The sequence below is a fragment of the Haemorhous mexicanus genome, chromosome 1, assembly GCF_027477595.1.
Source record: "Haemorhous mexicanus isolate bHaeMex1 chromosome 1, bHaeMex1.pri, whole genome shotgun sequence".
Classification (NCBI taxonomy): Eukaryota; Metazoa; Chordata; class Aves; order Passeriformes; family Fringillidae; genus Haemorhous; species Haemorhous mexicanus.
In genome coordinates, this window is record NC_082341.1 from 55,074,100 (window position 1) to 55,096,103 (window position 22,004).

At 38.9% G+C, this 22,004-nt stretch overlaps 1 protein-coding gene across 1 annotated transcript; it reads right to left on the reverse strand.

The window, feature by feature from the left end:
- Positions 1-1,525: 1,525 nt before the first annotated feature.
- Positions 1,526-20,229, reverse strand: INHBA (inhibin subunit beta A). Its single transcript, XM_059849804.1, is given in 4 exon segments — positions 1,526-8,504; positions 8,506-8,546; positions 11,202-11,206; positions 19,500-20,229. Coding segments are annotated over 4 exon segments (1,281 nt in total). The 5' UTR covers positions 19,892-20,229; the 3' UTR covers positions 1,526-7,661.
- Between the last annotated feature and the right edge of the window lie 1,775 nt (positions 20,230-22,004).

A 22,004-nucleotide genomic window follows, 5' to 3' on the forward strand; every position in this document is an offset into this window, starting at 1 on the left:
TATTTCCAGGAGACAGACAAACTTAAGTAAGAAATTAATCACGAAGGGCAGCCATATCTATCTAGCCATGAATTATCAAAACTTTGATTCTGTTAGCCCACTGACAAGCGTGGAAAGAATTGTGATGTGCACTGAAACTAACCCAGTGATTCAATAGCCCATGCAGCAGTGTGAAGATGCTCCACTAAGGTAAGAAATACACACTGACTAGAAACTATCCACGTATTCGTTTACCAGAATAATTTGGTGATATCTGCCTTTGTATATTATTAACTTCGTCTAATTTGTTTGGGACTGGTTTTTTCAGTATTAGCATATTGTTCTTCTTGTGAAAAAGGCAGTTCTTAGTTTCCCACTGTTCTTTTCAAATGGAGCATTTCAACAAGCTTGTACAATAGCAACAGTTCTCAACAGCTTTCTTAAAGTAAAAGGAAATAAAATGGCTGGAGAAAATGGAAAACATCTGGATTGCACTATCTAGCACTGCATTCTGTGTCCTGGAAGAGAAAGAATAGCTTTCTGTTTTACACCTGAAGTGTAAGCTTCAGTTGCACCAGGTTAATACATCCCCGGCTGGAATCAAATAACTCTTAGGGTTTTATTCTCTTAGAGCAACTTCTGTATCCAGTTGGATTTGTCTTTTCTGGCAATAGCAATCATAGAATAATCTAGGCTGGAAAGACCTTTAGATCACTGAGTCCAACTGTATAATAGTGATCATAATGAAGGGAAGAAATCATATATTGAAACGTCTTAGTACTCTCTGAAACAAATGCTTTCTCTAGCACTGATTGCATTGCTTTTTTTAAAATATATTTTCAGTAAGAGGAAACCAATTCATTTCTCCAAGCTTTGTAGAACAGCTTTCAGTGCTTAATTATTTAAAGGCCTGTTGATAGCTGGGATGGCCTGTGCTTGAGCACCATGCAAAAAATCTGTTTAAAGATCAACTTCAGAGTTGTCACCCCACTGACAATGCATGGAATGTAGCAGGAGCCCGTTTATCACCATAGGAATGCAATGACTGGTGAAAACCCTTCATAAACCCTGCTTTCAAATATGAGGGTACTCAGATAATTTCTTACTTAGAGCAGTAAGCAGATGCTTGTAATCAGGCCTCTGATCATTTCATCTGACTACCTATCAATTTATAAACTAACCCATGTGAACTGACAGCTTTCCAATTTATTTTTTTTCTCTGTAATTAAAATTCCCCTTTTATCAGTGTAAGCATCTAGTTCTGGATTATTTCAAGGGAATTGTGGTGATAGTAACTGAAGACCTAACAGTCTGTAGGCAATGGGAAGTTGCAGTTGGCTTTAGCTTTTGTACTCCATGTGTTTCACAAGGAGAAGTGAAAAACCTAAAATTCCATTGCTTGTTAGGCCATAAATTCAAATGTCCATTTAACAAATTCACGTTGAAGAGAAATATATAATACTGTTCAGTCCAAACAGGCTTTATTTCCCAAGTTCCCATGAATTTCCCAGCACGGAATGCATATTAAGGAACAATTACACAAGGCTTGGTGAAACTCCCTTTATTTATTTCACTTGTGTTGTTGCTGCTGTTGTATAAGAAAGAGCAAAATAACAAAAAGAACAAAGTAAAATAAAGTAACAGCTGATCCAAACATTTTTAACATGTTGAAATCCTGTTCCAAATGCAAAGACTCTTTCTTTCTGCCTTTTCTTTGCATTGATTTGCACAAGCATTTTCTGTGAGCCAAATACATCTCTGGTATAACTTCACTGAAGTCACTGGACTTACACCAGAGGTGGTTTTGGTCCTCTGTCCTGGGTAAATACAGTAGGAAAAAATTGGTCACACAGGCAGAGTGTCTGGCAATAAGTGCACTGAGTGGTCCTGGCAAACCAATAAGAAAAATCTAAAATAAAAAGCCCAAATAAGTTTTTACTTAATATAGGGCCTAAAAATCTACTGGGAGCTGTTGAATACTGCCCACTAACTGTACAAAGTATAGGTAGCATGCCTTCCAAATATCAAAATACCAGACGGAATGCCGTGAAAATAAATAACTTCTAATATAAACAAATGAGAACATATCAAACTGTTACCTCTTTAAACATAATGTAAATAAAAAAAATACCAGTCCTTCTACACAATAAATATTAAGAAACCATTGACATAGTTGAAATGTACTCATATAAATTAACAACTTTAATTACATTAGCCAAACAGACATTGGTTAAAGCACTGCATGTATTATGCAAAATAATAATAATAACAATAATAATAATATCAACAACAAAACACAAAAGATAAAAACAAAATAGGCTTCATAATATCTTGGCTTTCATAATTTATATATATGTATATACATATATATAGTTGTGTGTGTATATATATAGACTGTAGACATATAATATAATATATATATACACAATATAATTCAATGTAATATGACATAATATTATATGTTATGCCATATTAAATTGTATTATATTTTATATATACATATTATTATGAAGATATATATACATACATATAGATTATATATATGTGTGTGTATATATCTTCAACCCATTGTCAATGTATTGTTTTTGAAAGTATTTAAATACAAAGAAACCCATTGAGAATTAACAGATTAATTATATCTCAAAAAATAAATAGCTATAAAACCCAGAAGTGCTGCTTGTTTCGGCCCATGAAAACCTTGCTTCTAGTTGTTCACAGAAGATCAAATTATGATTTTATTTACTCATGCTGAAAACATTTTACTCCACATGTAATGCAATGAGAGCATATGAGGGAGTAAAGCTTTTTTCAGTGTAAGGAAAGGGATTAGCATCTGGTTCTTATACTGATGTACACTATTGACATGAGGTTTAACTTAAAGAACTTAATATTTTCCATTCTATTTACCTATACTTCAGAAATAGATTTTTCTCAATTTATTGATGCTGACTGGTAACTTCCTAGGAAAGGAGACCCTCTGAAAATCAATGGCATTGCTTACAGAGTAAGGCACAATTCCACATGAGTAACTATAGTCCATCAATTTTTAATTTTGCACATAAACTTTACAGATGCCTGAAGTTCTCTACCTAAGAGATATTGCTGCTAGCCTCTACATGGTCTTGTGGTGTCACTGTTAAATGAACTTGACAGCTTAATTCTCAACAAAATACAAAAATCCAAAGGGTATATATAATGCTACCCTACTCTGCAGTGATTTGGTAGGAGAGTGTTTCTATTGAAGCCAATGACAAAACTCCCATTTCACTCCATTTTAAAGTTTTGGGCACTAGACCATATGAGTGCATAATAATTACAAGCATCTGTAAGCATTTCCTTTTGCTTAATCTAAAGGATACAAATACATTCCACCCTCCCTAAGAAACATCTTAGCATGCACTTATGCCAGTTTCTTAGGCTTTGTAACCAGTGAGCATCTGACATGGAGATGTGAAAAGACAACCAAATGTGGTCAGCTCTCAAGCAATAAGATTATGGAGGTACTAAACAAATATATTTCTGTGATTAAATATATACCGAAAATGTATTTTCAATACAGACAGTAAGTAGGTTATATGGAAAGGAATGTGTTAGTAGTTAAGAACCTTTCTTTTTTTTTGGTACAGTCATACCTGAAAGGAGAAGTAATTTTTAAAGGCTGCATGCCCTAGAACAACTGCCTAAATATGGTAACAATTTCTAATGCTATTTTAAGTACATGCAGATTTAATCAAATTATCAGGGATGGGCTATTTTTCTGGAATCATTCAGTCTTGATTAACATCCAGATTTCTCATTTTACTTTATCATACAGTTTCTCATTTCCCCCTACTTTAAATAACTCTGACCACAAATCAAAACCCCATGACTGATTCTAGAGATTGGAGGGAGAAATCTTTAAAATTTGTGACCAGTATGCACACACAAATGCAAGCTAAAAGGTAGGGCTTGGAACAGTTACTTCTTGATTTGAAAACTTTCTTCTGTTTTTGGCGTAGCTATCATGAAACATGCTTACAACATCTAAAGTCCTATTTTCTTTCCTCACTTGGAAGTTGTCTCAGGCTAGTTTCATGTTTTTCAGGCCAGTCCCTATTCATCACACTAAATCTGCTATCAAATTAAGAATGAGAATTATTTTTTAAAGGATCTTTCTCCTTTAGCCAGAAAAACCATGAGTTTTTCTAGACCTACTTTGTTAGCAGCCAATGGGAGTTTTGCCATTGTCATCTAAGGAAAGGTTAGGGGATTTCAGGTCTCCAATGCTCTCTAACTAATCACTGTTGGGAACAAATTTTATCAGTGTGAGCCATCTGACTTGTTTCCCTTACCACCTTGTTCAGAGACCCACCATGATGCAAGCAGCCTCATTCAAATAATTGGATTAAACAATGTTGGCTGTGGTGCCATTCACTCAGAATCCTTTCTCTCCCTTGAAAATGCCCACAGCAGAAGGAACCTGTGATTCACCCTGGCACAACTTAACTCATGTAAGTAGTTTTGCTGATCTTGTAAGGAGGCTGGTTGACATCAAAGGGCCTGCTGACACAAGTAACCATTCTGTGACATCTGATGATATAAATAAGAGTTCTGGGGCACCCAATTTTAGGCCAAGTACAAAGACCAGTGAACTAAATGGTATCCTCAACAACTCTCACAGACTGTGTCCCTGTTCCTGCTGCTCCAAAGGCTGGCTCTGCTTCTAGAAAAATCAACAGAAATTCTGCCACATGCTTCAAATAAGCAGGGCCAAGAACTTTGTTAAAGTTATAAAGATAAATTAGTTGTGCATCTTTTTTTTCCTGATAATTTTCCTACTAGCATTTAGTATCCCTCCCTTTCCCCAGGAAGAAAACACAAAAATCCTGACAAACTTCTGCAAATAATTTAAATCAGAAAGCCTTGATATTTTACAGAACACTTTAGTGACAAATTTAGTGTTTAACCAATTATATTTTTTCAACCTTTTTTTTTTTTTTTGCAAATTGCAAACAAGTCTGTAAAAAAACTGTGTTGTATAAAAAGTACATAAATGTATAACCCATTAGCTGTACTATGCAATCTAAATACTGTGGAATAAATTAGATAGAAAACTTAGCTATACGCATGTATATTGATACCTATTCAACAGAGGAAAGGGCTATTTTTTTTTCTTTCTTTTTTTTCCTTTTTTTTTTCCCTTTTCATTTTTATCTCTATAGATACATACAAATACGGACATGCGCCCATGCGCACTTACATTTGCACACGCAGAGAACACACACGCACACATGCACGCACAAACAGTTTTGGCTGACAAAAAATGAAGGCCCTGATTACACTGTTTAAACATGGTTCTTGCCATGAAGGTGCTAACACACTATCCCTAGCCAGTATGACTGGGTTTTATTGTGCTATCTTTTTTCTTTTTTTTCTTTTTATTTTCTTTTTTTAACAGACTGTGCTCTCGACAAGACAGGGAGCCGTGTTAGTACTTCTTTCCAGGAGAGGCATTTAGAAGCCTGTCCCATCAGAAGGCAGCTAACTGGGGCTTGGTTCAGCAAACCTATGAGAGTCTGAAGCTTCAGGCTCAGGGTTATCAAACTCAGTGTAAACAGGGCCTAAAGGTTTCTCCCATTCCCTCTTATCATCTCCCCCTACCCAAAGACAAATGTCAATTTAACATTCTTTTAAATATGACAGCGAAGAATTTTATAAAAAACAACGACTATCTACCTATGCCCTACGGATTGGACCCTTCAGGTTAGGTGTTGACACTGAAAATTAGGTCTTACAGGTAACACACAAACCCATTAAGAGTTGTCATGCTAGAGGGTGGTGGTTGAGAATGCCAGTATTTCAGAAAAGACTGTATTTCAAACAGAAATCCAACCACAATTGCCATTTTCTGTATATTTGCAGGAGCAATGGTCGACAGGGCCCAAGGCTGCTTGCAATTTTACATCAAAACTTTTTAAGTGTATACCAGCATCTCTTGCACAAATACCAGCCCTTTAGGTTTCTCTGGCACAAATACCATTTTGAACATATAGCCTCCCACTTGGCAGTAAGAAACAAAAAATCTTTTAACATACTGTGCTTTGCACACAACCATTCATTGTTTTAAGAACAGTAAAATTAAGCCAGAAGTGCTTATACCTTGTGTATACATACATATATACATATGGAAATATATACATATATATGTATATCCCTTGGACAAAATTGTTTCCCTACAATGCACATTTGCTGTGCATCAGGGCTGAGTTTAGTGTTGTACATACAAAACAGTATGATTATGCTCAGATGGACCTCAGATCCAAGCACTTTGGATCCAAATCCCAGGGATTTTCTGGGCTAACTTCAAATGGCGATTTTTTGTTGAGGGCACTATTTGAATTTAACTGGTTAACAGATATTCTAGCCTGAATGTAATCAACCCACTGACTCTTAATTCAAACCCTAACTCATTACAGGTGAATGGTACCAACCACAAACAGACTTTATAGAGGCTTGCACAAATGTCTTTGGTGTATGTGTCTATTCATTTTAAGGTACAAAATAATAATAATTATTATAATAATAAAAATAGCTATTTTGTGTGCTGTAGCAGTTCTTGTATAGCTCACAATAAGTGCAGCTCTCAACCCCTCCCACACCCAACCACCCTCCCTTGCAAATATTTGTTAAATAAGGATTAGACAGGTCAGACACCGTTGTAGTGCAAATAGTAAACGATTAAAAATTTTTTTTTACAAAATATAGAAATGTTTGACTCCAGCAACTGGACAAACATGTTCCTTTCAAGTATCTCTCACCAAAGATTTTTTTTAAAACAAGTTACTTCCATTTTAAAAAAAAGTCTCTCGGTTTTTTTTTTTTTCTTTCTCTTGCAGGTAAACAGTTTCAAACCATCTAGGTTGCATAGTTCTAACATTGTAAGCACCTTTACAGAATGTAACTTTTATTCTTTCATTAATTTTTTGTTGCGCTTATTTTTTCTTGATTTTTCTTTTTTTCTTTTTTCTTTTTTCTTTTTTTTTTTTTTGTAAATGTAGTGCAGAAGATGAAGGTGTACACACCTGCACACTATTGACCCTTGATCAATGTTAAGTATGTGTATTGTGTTTGTATGTATAGAGACATGTATATAAATACATAACCATATATATACAAACACAAACAATACACACCTACTCAGTTGCTTTGTAAATGTGGGGGGAAAGCGCCAGTGACTGCAGTGATCATACACATGGCTTTTCATTGACCTTTTGGACTTTGTCCAAATTTCTGCAGGTTAGATGAGCTGCTACCATGGCTTGACCTGATGGGTAACTAAGGGAGGGAACAGAACTTCCTTCCCCTAGCAGTAACTAATGTTTAGTATACTATGTAACAAGATAAGGAGCATACTGAAAGGAAGGGGAAATCCCCAATCCATACCACCATTTTGACCTATCTTATTCAAGCCCAGCTTCATGACATTTTCTTCCTTTTTTGTAGCTGAAGTCTTTTCTGATCCTCCATAAGTCTTTTTTTTTTCTTCTTTTTCTCTCTCTCCCTTTTCTTGCTCTCTTCTGTTTTTACTTATATTTCTGATGATTATTTCACTCAAAAAAGATTATACCTTGTCTGGTCTTTCCTCTTCTTGGGCTTTTGATACATTTTCTACTTAACAAGAAGGGTCTTGTGCACACTAGCGTCTACGAACAGCCACACTCCTCCACAATCATATTCTGTATGTCTTTCTTAATGATGTTCTGGCCATCATCGTAGTAGAGCATGGACATAGGCCGGAGCTTGGTGGGCACACAGCATGATTTGAGGTTGGCAAAGGGGCTATGGCCCCGCATGCGGTAGTGGTTGATGACAGTGGAGTGGAAAGATAAAGATGAGCCAGATGTGCCTGCTATATGGCTGGGACACTCTCCTTCGCAGTAGTTGGCATGATAACCTGTAGGTGCAATGATCCAGTCACTCCATCCTATGTCCTTGAAGCTGACAAAGAACTGCTTCTTGCAGCAGATGTTGACTTTGCCGTCACACTCCAGGCCTCGTCTCCGCCGCCTGTGCTGGCGATCTTCTGAGTGCCGGGCAAGCATCATCAAGAAGGGCCGATGTGATTGCTCCTTCTCCTCTTCTCCTGTGTATTCTCCAGCTTCCTTTTCTTTCCCTTCCCCATCATCTTCCTTTTTCTTCTTCTTGCCCAGTAGCACCAGGTTGGCTCCAGTCTCTTGACACAGGTCACAGGCAATCCGCACATCCAAAGAGCTCTTGCCTTGGTCCAGAAGTCTCTGGACACTGCTGGAGACAGGGAAGATGTGCCAAGTGCTCTTACGAGTGTCCACTGCCTTTTCTGAAATCAAAGTCTCACTCTTTTCACCTTTCTGCCCCCCATCCTCTGTATCTTCTGCTCCTTCAGAATTGCCTTTTGGATGCCGCTGATGTTGAAACAGGCGGATGGTGACTTTTGTCCTGCTCCGGTTGGCCTTGGAGACCTTCAGGAAGAGCCACACTTCAGCATGCTCCACCACCGATAATTCACTGCTTCCCTCCCTCTTGGATAATCTCAAAGTGCAACCATTTTCCTTCTGGCCTGTGCCTGATTTGGTAAATGGAAATAGACAGGAAGAACTTGTTAGTATGTCTGCTTGCATTTTGTTAAAAAAGACTTCTGTTACTTTTTCCACAGGCATGAAGTGCCCTAGGTTTTCTATTTGGTTCTTTAAATTTGTACAGATCTTCTCTTCTAACCTTCCTTCACCCCCTCCTCAGTTTGTATTTTGTGAAAATTCTCTTTTTAGAAAAGTATACATTTGCCTGATTTCCAGCATATTTTAACCAGAGCATTTTTCATCGTAACAATGTAAAGGATTAATTTAATTAATGTAAAGGATCTCATGGCAAATAAGCATCAGTGGCTGCCAAGGTGTGCTTAAGCTGTCTTTGTGAGCACTGTGAGCTGAAAGGCAAAAATGCTTTTCGATGGGAGTCCATGTGTACCATACGCAAAAAGAATCTACACCTAATATCTGGTTAGAAAATAAGGTCCAGTGCTACCAGTTCTTTAGCAATACTTTGAAAATTATGTGGGGAAGAGGTTTACACTTTCTCCCTCCATAAAAATACATCTTTCATTTGCATCTTAAAATGAGTTGTAAATATCTATTGTTTCAAAAACAAACACATGCTAAAATATGAAGCTCCACTTTAAGAAGTTTTCAGAGTTATATTGTAAAGAATTGAAAAATTGCAGCAGGCAGACTTTTCATCCTGTTAGCTGTAGATCCTGTTCCTATTTTAACGCACTGTACTTGCTATGATTATAGTAACGGTGAATACACTAAGAAATGAGCTAAAGAACTGTATAATTATGGGGATGGTTCTCTGGCATAATTGTATCAACTTGCTGAGATGTCATTATGATGATTGTGATGGTGAGGAGGTGTTTCTCAGATACAGAGCTCATATCCCTGGCAGAAGTTGGAATGAATAATGAGGGCTGTTTAATGATTTGATCACTAGAGCATGAAGTTAAGAGAGAATGAATTAGCTGGGGGGTGGTGGTGATATTATTTTTTCAAGAGAGGTACTTTTCTATTTTCTTGACAAAGAAAAAAGCCCTAATGACGTCTTTTGTTCCTTCTCAGCATGGAGGCCAGGATGGACTGGGGTCACAGATTTGCAATGTACAGATATCTGGCCTTAGTGAGAAAAAAACAGTATTCATAATTATCGATTTGTCATTAATATTATTCTTGAGATACCCATAGTTGTTTAATTTTCTGTGCAGCAAATTTTCTGTGTAGCAATTCTTCTTGTCAGTGAACTGTAACTTTGCAGCCTGAGACCAGAAAGTGGTAATTAAAACAGAAGTAGCAGGACACACATAGGAAAAGTTGCCCTCTTTGTAGCAAGGGTCTACTCCTCGCTTCCCAATCCAACTGAATTCACCACTATAGGCTCCCTGACCATTTCCCTATTCTCCCATTCTCAGGTGAGACAGGACTGGAGCGAAATCACCAGACAAAATTGTGTTCACTTGCAAATTCAAGAGCTGCTGATTTCTGGTTTGTAGCCAGGCCGTGCTGCCCCTTAAGTTACCTGTTGCTTTTCTTCTCTGTGAAGTACTAGCACTGACGCATTCAGCTTTCCCTCGTGGCATTCTCAGGTTAAAGAGAGAGACATTTCTGAATTACAGTGTCCAAAGGGCATAGTGTTTTGTTTTTGTTTTCCCTTTAAGTGAGAGTGTGAAATTGTAGACTTTAACTGTCACTGAGATATGGAAACACATGGTTTGTGTTAACTGCTTCTCACAGACAGCTGATGCCAGTCTTCAGAGCGAGTTACATTAATTTCTTCTTTTAAAGAAGTAGCTCATAAAAAAAAACCAGAGCAAGCTGACCAGTACTGTGAGGCATGATGAAAGTACTCTTTTTCTATTATTTTTTAATTGATTCACTCAATAATGACTGAATGGCTAATGCTGGGGTTTTTTCCATTCTGGTAATCAAACTGCGTCAAACCTGCCAGCTGTGTTTGAGCAGAGGTCGGGTGATAGACACCAGTCTCACTCCTGACTCAGTTTCAGAGCATGAGGAGTTGTACAGTGACATCCCTCCAGTCCAAAGAAAGTCCAAAAGGCTGGTTGCCTTGTACACAGGGTGTTATGGAGTGTTCTCTCAGAGAATGGATATTTCTAAGGGCTGTTGGAACCAGCCAGCCTCTGGCTTTATTCCCCCTGACTCGCCCTTCTAAAGCAAGCTTCTAACTTTAGGTTATCCCTTTCCAGTCCTGATAAATCCTTTCTGAGGGGGACCTGGACTTAAGGGGAACCTGAAGGCGGGTGATGTGCCAAGGGTTGAGTTGCTGCCAACCAAGACTCTCCATCCAACCCATTCTGCTTGCTGCCTCTACCCAAGCAAACCTTGGTGGAGAAAAAAGGTGGTTTAGATCAAGCTGCAGAAGGTCTTCTGGCACCAGCAGCCTCTTCCCAGCTGCTCTCTTTCCCCAGAGCTCACAGACTTCTGTGTGGAATAAGCATGAATTGCTGGGAATTGCCATACTTATTTTGCATTCTTGAGAAACCAAGCTGGGCATGGACAGCAGATCTGGCACTAACAGGTCCTGTGCATGAGCAGATCAACTGTGCTGAGTGCATGAGAAGCTCATCTGTACTGGAAATGAACAAAACACCTGGTCTGGTCATCTGCTCTGGTGAAAGCAGGTAGAGTGTGCAGAACTGGCTCTACAGTGGAGGAAGCTGTGTGACCCATCTAATCTAAAAATCCAGACAGCCCTGAATTACAGAATAACCTAGCACTGTTAAGTGCTAGTGCATGGTATTTCACATTCTGCTATTTCCATCCTAGTGGGAGTTGAAAATAGTTATGAAGTGACGTATCTGCAACAGCAAATATTCACATTACCTTTTGCACTGGCCAGAAGTGTAGTGATGCAAGCAGTCTTTTTGACAAATATTACATGAAAGAAACAGGACCTCAAGAACCCTCTTAAATAGCTTTTCAAATGCTCCTCCATGTGTTAAAGTAGAATTCTTCCTCATTGCTAAAAATATTTGAACAGTATAGTGAAAGTACATGAGTACTTGCTTTTTCTTTACTTAAGGGAAGTGAGCTTGACCAAGGTAGCCTAAGACATGTTCTTATACAGGGATAACAGCCTCCTTGTAGGTTGTTAGCTACAATAACAGCCTCTCTGGATGTCTTTAGCTACACTTTCAGAAAAAAATGGTGGATTAAAGTCTAAAGAAAAAATATGCAGGAAGCTTATCTGAGCCTAATATTTCTGAATGAAACAAAATCCTGAAACCTGCATAGCTAATAAAAGGTTTTATAGCGATTAAAAAACACTTTCCCTTTCATAGGTCTTTATAGAAGGAGACTGGGAATGGTGCAAGGTTGAGGATAAAAAGCACGCTTTCACATTAGGAAAAAAACGAAGCTTTTCTGAATTCTCTCCACATTCACAACTAGTTTGTTAACAATCACACAGCACAAATGGTATGAATCCTGCAGTTTTTAAGAGGTCACTGTTCTCAGACAAGCTCATTTTGAAATCAGAGTTTGGCCTGTTCTAAAACCAAATTGAGACCCTAGGATCTGACTTATTATGGTTACACATTCACTTTATAACAGGATCTTTGTTTTCAAAAGGTTCAGTGCTACAATAAAATAAATTCTACAAGTGTTCTGAGGAAAAAAAAAATCTATATTTAAATTTCTCTTTCTTTTTAGGTCTGAATTAACGATCAGGATTAAAGCTTCGGAAATATATACTGTTCATCAAACTGAAGGTAAAAGAGAGACTCTGAAATTTGGGGATGGTGTCACTTCCATAATTACATTTTGTTTACCCTTTTGTCCTGCTGTTACATTTGCCATGGCTGATTTGCAAGGGTCTTTTTCCATTTGTAATCATCCTGCTCCTCCTGCCTGACTGCTGGGGAAAGACCCACAGCCCAACAGTGATAATGCCTTCATCACTTCCATGCTCATATAAACAACAATGTCAACAGCCTGGATTGTTATCATAGCAGAAGGCAGCTGAAAAAGGAGACAAGGGATTACTTTGGGCTCATTTTGATTGCTTTTCCTCATTTCCCTTTCCCAAAATATTGGAGAGGCCACGTCTCTGCTTTACTGCTGAGCAAAGTCCCTTCCAGAAGGAGGGCTGTGATGCCAAAGCAGCAGTCTAGCAGGGCAAGTGACACCAGCAAATGATGTGAGAAGTGGTTAAAAATACAAGCTCTAAGTAGTGCATATATGGTAAAAGGTTTAATGGAAGGAGTTACTGAATGGAAAGAAAGTGTAGCAGTATATATAGCATGGGAGTTTTCTCATATCTGTTTTTGTCTTCACCAGCGCTCATGCAACTTTTTGGGAGAGAAACCTGAACATGCAAGCAGAGGGGAGCCTACACAGGTACCCTCCTCTCCATCTCTGGAAGGGCTGGCCAGGACTCGCGCAGGACTCTGCAGTCAGCACCTGCTCTCAAGCAGCATGTGGGTGATGGGCATGGCACAGTAGCCCATGAAGAGATTGGCAGAGCCCTTGAGGGCCCAGGCACAGGGGGACTGGAGGGGCAGCCCTGCATGAGGTAGCTGATGCTGCGCTCCAGCAGCATCCGCAGGTCCAGTGTGCTCTTCCTCTGAGGCTAAGGATCCTTCCTTCAGTATGGCTGGCTTTAACTATGCAGTTGAAGTTCCATTATTTGCAATTTGCAGCAGGATTCAAGATCAAGCCCTGCTACTTCAATCTATATACATATACTAGGTAGGGTCAAAGCTATGCAACTGAGAGTATCTTCTTTTGAGTGAAATGTGAAAATATTGAATTTATTTTATCTATATGCTGTTAAATTATTAAGGCTTTTTCTTTCATATTGAAAGCAATTATTTTTTGTGACATTATAATGTGGCTTATTCCTAATTTCTCTTAATACACTGGATTTATTTTCCTTTGAAAAATGCTCAGTGTGTGAGAAGGTGCTGTCACTTTAAATATCTATGCTTCACCAGTGCTTAATTTTGAAACGTTTTTACATTGTACTGTAAGTGAACTGTTTTTCCATACAAAGCAAGCTTTTTTTTCCTTTTTTAGTTGCTAACTTTACTACTGCCTATGTTTAGATTTGGGGGAATTTGTACTGCGTGCCAATCTGTAATTACATTCAAAAGCATCCTTCCCTTCACTTCTCATTTCCGTTCCCCAGGAGACAGAAAAAAAATAGGTTACTAGAAAGGTTCCTCTAAAGAGAGTGAAGAGAAGAGCATGGTTATTGAGAGATAATTGCTCAAAATGTTTACTAATGAGTGACCACTGGAGTTGGATGAATTCTTTGCAGCATAGAATTTATTCAGAGAATTTAGTGTTATCGTCTGGTAATTATCCCCTAGGCAGACTGATGATTACAAATCTCCTATTGCCACAGTTAGACAGTGGCCATTTCTGTGAAGGCATTTCAGCCTATGGATCACTGGTAAACAATTTATTCTGATTATTCGTTATCCAGCATATGTGACCAGTCATACAGGTCACATACTTTTATTCTTGCTCCCTTACTGTTGCCTCTTACAGTGGGAGGAGAAATTATGGCACAATTAATACATTATCTTCATGCTCACTTACCATTAGCTGCCAGAAAAGGGAGATTTTGTTGTAAGAGAAACATAAACCAAAAAAGAAAATCAGGAAAAAAGAACTATTCCCTGAGTGCTCGTGGGGGGAAAAAAAGCAGCAGCGACTTTATTTAAACACCTTTTCTTGAAAAGTTAACCCAAAGAGGCACTGACAAGGTCATTCAGAATGTGAAATAATTCAGTTCTAGTGAACCTTGACTCTCCTCTGCTATTTTGTTAGGAAGCACTTTACATCCACAGCTTTGAGTTCTTTCCAAATTGAAAGCCCTTCCCCCACATGGCTTCAAATATTTAGAAACAAAAAAGGTGTTTGTTTGGTTGAAGTTGTTTTTTTTTCTTTTATTTGATTTCTTCATTTACGTCTAAAATAGCTCAAGCAAAGTTTAGGATCACTTGCACCAGTAAAATATTCCAAGGTAAAAACAATCCCAAGGCTTCATCTTTTTTTTTTTTTTTTTGAGAGAGAGCAATTTTTTTGTGCATACCTGTAATAATTTGCTGTAAATTCTAAAATGAAGTGGATCAGAGGCTGCCTGTTTGTTTTCATTAAAATATTTAATTTCTGACCACTGAGGCCCAAATCCCAGGCCCACTGAAATGAATAACAGAACTTCCAGTTGCTTCCAGTAAACTAAGCCTCAATCCTATATCAATGTTGCAAAGCTCTGTTGCATTAAATGAGATTGCCTTCTCATAGGCATATTTCTTTATATAGATATAGATATAGATATAAGAATTCCTCAGCATGAATCACTTACATGTATGCAAGGCAGATATATCCTGCACAGAGGAAAACACATGAATGCACATCCTTGTCTGCAGGAATGGGATGGGTGCAGGCAAAGGTATAGGAGCATGTCGGCCCTGGTATACCTGCATGTAAGGACATACGTGTGCTTCTACACACATATCGGCAAATACATCTTCAGATATTGCCTGCTAGCACACAAAACTGTGGGCCTGGCTACACAGAGATGGACACACACAGTACTTTCTTTTTCTCAGGTATGTTTTTCTAAACTGGTTCCCACATTCCTAGATTCATCTGTGCTTTCTCAGGGTGTTCTTTAAGCCAACCAACCACTCTTAATTCTCACATTTTTGATACAGAGAAACAGATCAATACAGAATGGCTTTCCTCTTCTGGAAACAGTTTGCTTTCATTTGCTAAACTTGAAATCTTTGATTTGGTATGCCGGGGGGGGGGGGGGGGGGGGGGGCTAGGGAAATAAAAACAAGGGAAAATAGGCTTGTTTTCTAAAAGCTGAGGAGACTGTATTAAAAAAATGATGTGAGAAAATCATCTCATAGGATGATTCATGGTCACATTTCTCAGTATCTTGTAAAAAAATAATATTTATAATTTCTGATCTGTCTAGATTTCCAGTACTTCTAGCATCCATTTTTTACTCCTCTACCTATTTCCTTCCTGCATTATTTTCCTTGCAGCTTTTCAATCCAGTGAATCTTTGCCTTTTAAATAAACTAGAAGAAAGAAAGGATCCCCACTCAGAGCAGCTACAGCTAAGCATAAAGATCTCTGGGATTCAGAATCCAGTTAGGTAAAATAAGTGTGCGGGAAGGTTACCTCTTGCGGAGCAAAAAGCCTTTGGAGTGTGCCCTCTCGTGGCCGTTCTTTATTCAGCATGAGTACTTGTGCCCTTAAAATACAAATCTTTTCGAAAGAAAATTGTCGAAATTAGTCAAAATACATAAGCGACACATCCTCTGGGGTTTTTTTCCTCCTGTAATGTCAGCTTGGTTGTGTAGGGTAGGTATCTTCTGGGAAAAGACATGAATATATATATACATGTATCCCTCTGCACATGAAGGTAGGCATCACATGATCAAGTCAGTTCACCTGGAATTCTGTATGAAGTGGTACAAAACAGTGGAAGTGGTCTAAATAGCTGGCAGACTTCTCTTTTTTTTTTTTTTTTTCCCCTGGAATTTCTCCTGAAGATAAATCTTTAGCTTTCTGTATTTCCACCTGATATTTCCTGTCACCTTCTCAGGGGCTGATGTTAGCAACCCATCTCATTGGTAGTTTAGTTGCCAGGATCAAATTCAGTTGGCAGAATACCAGAACTGCCTAATAAGCTGTCTACTTGAAATAATGAACGAGTTAGTCGCCAATCATATTTATAAGTATTGAGTATCTCTGTTGTTGAACCTGTTGGATTCACTTGTCCTCAAAAAAACTATTTTTAAGACTTTGAAGTAACACACAGAACTCTGGCACAACTTCCCTTACAGCAGAACTAATCAACATTAGTAACCTCAGTTTGATATGCAAGTATAAAGTAATGCTCATGTTTTACTTGTAAGAGTGCCAAAGGACAGTAGGGTGCATTTGTAACTTTTGCCCAATACTCAGAGTCATTAGTTTTGCAGAGATCTGTCTGGATTTGTTAGCTGTGAAAACTACCTGCCAACTATTTTGCTGATTTCCTGGACATAACTACACCTGCTTTTCAGACTGCATTTGTTTCCCCTCTAATTGTCTGAAGTCTGTGCTTGTTTGAATTTTGGTCTATTTTAGAAAATAGCAGTCTCAAGACAGAGCTGCATGCACAGGGTGCTTCTTGTTCATTCACTCCACTTCTTTGTATGTTTGAGAATACATGGCTGATGAAAGATGGAAATACTACTTTTTTATAAAAGCAAGTAGTAAATTTGGCATCTGAAAGACATGGGGAAAGGCTTGCTTATGTCAAACCATACCCAAAGAAACAAGAAGCCTTAAGTCTTATTTTGCTTTTTGTAGACATTTTTTTGATACAATATGAGATGTTTTCATTCATTTCCACTGATTTCTTATTGCCCTCTATTGAGGCACAGTGAATTTGATGTTAAAAGCAGGAAACACATTAACCTGGCTGTGAGTGGAACATGTTTGTTCTCTTGCTTGGTGTTTAAACTTCTTCATGCTATTCCTAGTTCCCACAGAATGAAAAGTGGAGACTGTCCCTGTGGCTATATTCTATTCCTGTCTTTTTAACTCATATTTCTTATATGACATGTCACATGCCTTTGTTTTTTGCCTCACTTTCCTTTACAGTAAAAAAATACTCGTTTAATATTTGATAGGAATAACTGCCAGTGCACAAGAGGACAGGATCTCAAGAAGGGTTTACTTAAGTTGTTGCAGCATTGGCACCAACATTGGTAAAATGTGGTAGATCCTCTGATGTTAGCAAGTCACCAGATGAATGGCTGTAGATGAAGAATATGCTTCAGTAATCCGAAGTTACTCCACAGAGTGGATTTATCATTTCCATTATAAGCCCAAACTAGAGATCAATTTTTAGGTTGCTAATAGTCCTTCCCTTGTCTCAAATGAAAGAGGTATGGAAAGGCAGCAGGTATGGAAAAAATGGACAGAGCAGCCCTCCTGCCTGGGCTTCCAGGATCATCTTAGTACAAAGGAATAGAACTGTGGCAGGGAGGAGAAGGCATGAGAACACAGTGGATGCCCCTGTCCTGCAGCTCCATAGCGTTAAGTCCTCTTCAAGTAATTTGTCAGCAGCAGTAGGACAACACTATGTAAATCAAGCTGAGTGACAGAGTTGGTGGCTGGTGGCGGGGGATCGGTGGCAGGATGATTGGCCAGTGTGTGGGCAATGGCATGATTTTTGCTGCTCACGTGACTGCAAGAGCCAATGGCTTCGGGAGCCGCCGTTGGAGGGTATTGTACAGAGTAGGCATATATCAAATTCCAAATTCCTTTGTGTCAGAGCTCAGGAGAGACAATAATGTGTTTACAAATGATTGCGACGCACACAGTGAAGAGAAACCACTGTTCATGCCATATGTGTTCCACTGTGCTCAGAGCGAGCTGCTGAAAACCAGGTGGGGAATCTGACTCCTAGACAGCTTAGAGGTTTCCTTTTATAAATTCATTTCTAAAATAATGTTGAGCTACCCCTGCTTCTAATGACCTCTGGCACTGACAACTACTCTCTGCTTTCTGAGGTGGAGGGGATGGAAAAACTGAAAAGCCTGAGCTCTCATGCTGAAAGAACTGATAATATGTATATTGACAAGGGCTCCAAAGGCAAGGGCTCCTTGTACAGCTGGAAATCAGACAGCCAGCAGGAATGTCTGCGCTTAAAAGCATGCACACTTCTTGTGCATGGCTTCCCTGCAATCAGAACATCTGAGTCAACAGGTTTTCAGGACTGGAAACTCTGAGTGTTGTCTTAATTGTTTATACTGCTGCAGCAACCTTTTAAACAAAAATGCTTGGAGTTCCTTTGCATACTTTGCCTACCATATGCTGTACCAAACAAAACAATGACATTCTTTTAAAACCGTCTTGGCAACAGGAAAAATGCTTTGGCTAGACAGCATCATAAAAAGTTGCTGTTAGTTAGATGATAGACTTATTGCAAGTAACTGCTATTGATGCATGCATTAGCATACCCACATACACTAACAGATTTATGTGCAGATACACATACGTTGAATTAAAATGGGTTCTGGTCCTATTCATGTAGGAACAAGACAGCAAAGTACAACTTGAGAGCTCTTTCCTATGGGCAGTTTATGTGAGACTTTAGACTTTACTTACTAAATACATATATTCTGAGCTCTTACTGCTTAAGAGTTAGGGGAAAAAGAACTGTGAAAGAGTTCAAAATACACCCTACCAAGGTTGCATTTTTGGCAGGAGTGCTTTAGGAGCAGAATCTTTTTTCCAGTATGCAGAAGTCTGCATTACAAATTGGATCAGCTACAGCAACTTGTCCAGTTCTATTGAAGTCATCTGACAGTCCCTGCAACACTTTATTGCCAAAGATGCTGTGTTAAATTAAAAAAAAAAAAAAAAAAAGAGACAAAAAAAGAGGGCAAAAACCCACAAAAAAGCCATCTCGCTTCTAAAACTTAAAGCTGCTTCATCTGATTTTATAACTTCCACTATTATTTTTACATGAAAGGGCTGTTTCTGAAGTAGTTTTCAGTTCACTTTCTGTCTTCATAAACTCCCCAAAAGGCTACAGCCTTTTTTCTTTTACCATCAACTCTGCAATCCAGCCCTTTACTGCAAGTACTCTGTATTTACAGGCAGAGTTTGGAGGATCCTTCTGCAGCCTGACTTTATGTTCAAGACTGGTTAGAAAGCTTCCTCCCTGTGTGACTGACTGTGCTTAGCAAGTGTAATCTGTAGCCAAGACTAAGTCAGAAAAATCAAATTCCTTCAGAGTCCTACCCCCCCATCCCATCCCTCCTTCTCCCTTCCCCCAAGTCTCATCCTACATCCTTGCAGAAAACATTATTGCTGAGGAGAAGAAAATAAGTTAATTGCAGTTTTGGCAGAAAGAATATTTTTCAGTTTGGGCACAAAGGATATTTACAGTTTGGTTTTTTTTTCAAGCACTCACCTGATTCTGCAAAAGTGATGATTTCTGAGGTTTGTTCCACAACTTCATTCATTTCGGCTCTTCTTCCAACATCATCCTCTATTTCCACATAACCATCCTCTCCCACCTTTCCCACGTGGAGTTTTTTGATGGCATTTAAAAGTGCTGCCTTGGGCACTGGCTGGGTGATATTAGGTCTGTCCCTCAAGTGCAACATGTTCAGTATGTGCTTCTTTACTGCTTCCACCATCTCAGGCTGTGAGCTGGGCACATCCTTTGAGAGCGTGGCAAGGGCACATGATGGACAGTCAGTGACTGAAGTGTGCCCCTCGGATCCTGGGGTTGGGGAACTCCTCACTATAATCCAGCAAAGCACCAACAGAAATCCTCTCTTCCAAAGCAAAGGCATCCTGGCAGCAAAAGTTGTTGTGATTCCCTTTTTAAAAGGCCCTGCTTTTCCTCCCCCTTCACGAACAGTTTTTTTGGGAGCTGGTTTAGTTTGTTTGTTTGTTTGTTTTTCCTTCTCTTCAGCAAATTCTCTGGAACAAGAACCAAAAGTTTTCTGTGAAGTTTTGTTTGCAGGTTCCCTCTCTGAATGCAATAAGTGCTGTAGATGTTTGTGGCTGTCAGGGAGAAGAGTTCTGACTCTGTCTCAGAGTAGGAGAGAGACACAGAGAGAGGGAGAGAGAGAGAGAGGACGGATTGGCCTAAAGTGAGTGAGTGAATGAGAGAGGGAGGGAGTTTTGTCTGTGAGTAAAGGCTATGATTAGGAAGGGGGAGGAACAGGCAGGCTGGCTTCCTTATGCTCATTGCTCCCCTAACACACACCTCTCTTCAAATATCACTACTCGTGGTTCCTTCCCTCTCCCCTTTCTAAAAGATCTTCTCATTCCTGTAAATTTACTGCCTTTTTTCCTTTTTTTTCCCTCTCTGTTTGACCCCTCCCCCCCCACCCCAGCTGTCATTCCCCCCTTTTTTTTTTCCTTTCTTTTTGTTTTGTTTTGTTTGTTTTATTCCTTCAACAGTATCACCGGCTTAACTAAACAGAGGAAACATGAATGAATGAAAAGAGTGAAATCTTTAACGAGCACCTTGCTCTTGGTCCTGCGTGGTATTGTTAGGGATAGCAGGAGATGTTAAATAGCTTGTGAATGAGATGGGAATGAGGGCAGGGTCTCTGAATACTTTGAACAGAACATTATTCTGCCTGGAGTAGAAGCAAAAAAAAATCTTTTCTACTCACTTCCAAATGCTGGGGGTTATCAACACTGGCAAAAGGTCTGTCAGGCACGAAATAGCACTGTTGTTTGGAGGGCTCTATAATACATGATACACTCCCCAGCTGCAATATGCAGTCAGGCACTGAAAGCCTAAGCAGGAGTTGGTACATACATGTGACATGACATGGTAGTGCCATATAATAGCCCTACTTCTATGCTAGTCTGTGCCTGGAAGTTCTTGGGTAGATATATTTAGGTTTGAGGTTAATCAAGCAATGCCTGAAAAATGCTTTGAATGTGAAGTGTTACATGTCATCTGGCCAAATTATACTTGCTTCTGACTCAGGCAAAGCCCTCATCGATGCCAATAATAATTCTGTCTGAGTGAAGGCTGAGTAAGATCTACATTTGGCCCATTGTTATTAGAAGGCACTTATTACTTCATTCATTTAAATCACAGAAAGAAATCATAATATTAGAATAGGACATTGGAAATTAAAAGAAATCTGAAGTACTAGAAGAAGTTTCAACCAGTGTTGGTAGCCCCTTGTCAGTTTATGCCAGGGAGGGCTTTGCTCTGCAGTGAGAAGGCATTCCCTGTGCCACTGCCGTGGCTTCAGGTTGTCTTTACATTCTGCATCCTCTCCATTCTGTTCCTTACCCAGCAAAGTTGAAGTTTGCAAACTCGCTTACATTTGAATTTGGTTGTGGAAAAATGACAGCTATAAACATATAAATTTTGAGATTCTTCCCTTTCAGGCATTATCTCATACCAATTTTCTTAGAGCAGCTCCTTCTTTTTTAGTGTTTACCCTCTTTCTTTTCATTCCTTTCATTCTCTATCTACCACACCTTTGTCTTCTTAGATGGGCTTACCTCCTACCCAGCAAATAGTCCACTTGCAGTATATTACTGTGAACCATTGTATTTCACAGTGGAAAGGAGTAATTCATAAATATAGACATTGTAAGGTCTCTAATTTCCATGAGATGACTACAGGCATATGGGTTAAGAGACAGGCAAGGAATTATAGGTAGAGTAAATGAAACATACAGAAGTAATTGAACAATCAGCCAAAGTCTTACAAATGTTATATATTGCTAGTCCTTTTCAATTAAGATCTTTTATAAGTCTTTTACTGTTATAAGGCATCCACAGTACCCCCTCATCTGTGTTTTACTGACCTCAGTTACTATACTGTTATATACTGTTACACTTACAGGTCTGTCAGCATTATAAACCCTGCAGCCATTCTTATAAACACATCTTTGTAACACAAACCTCACTATAACACATCGAGTT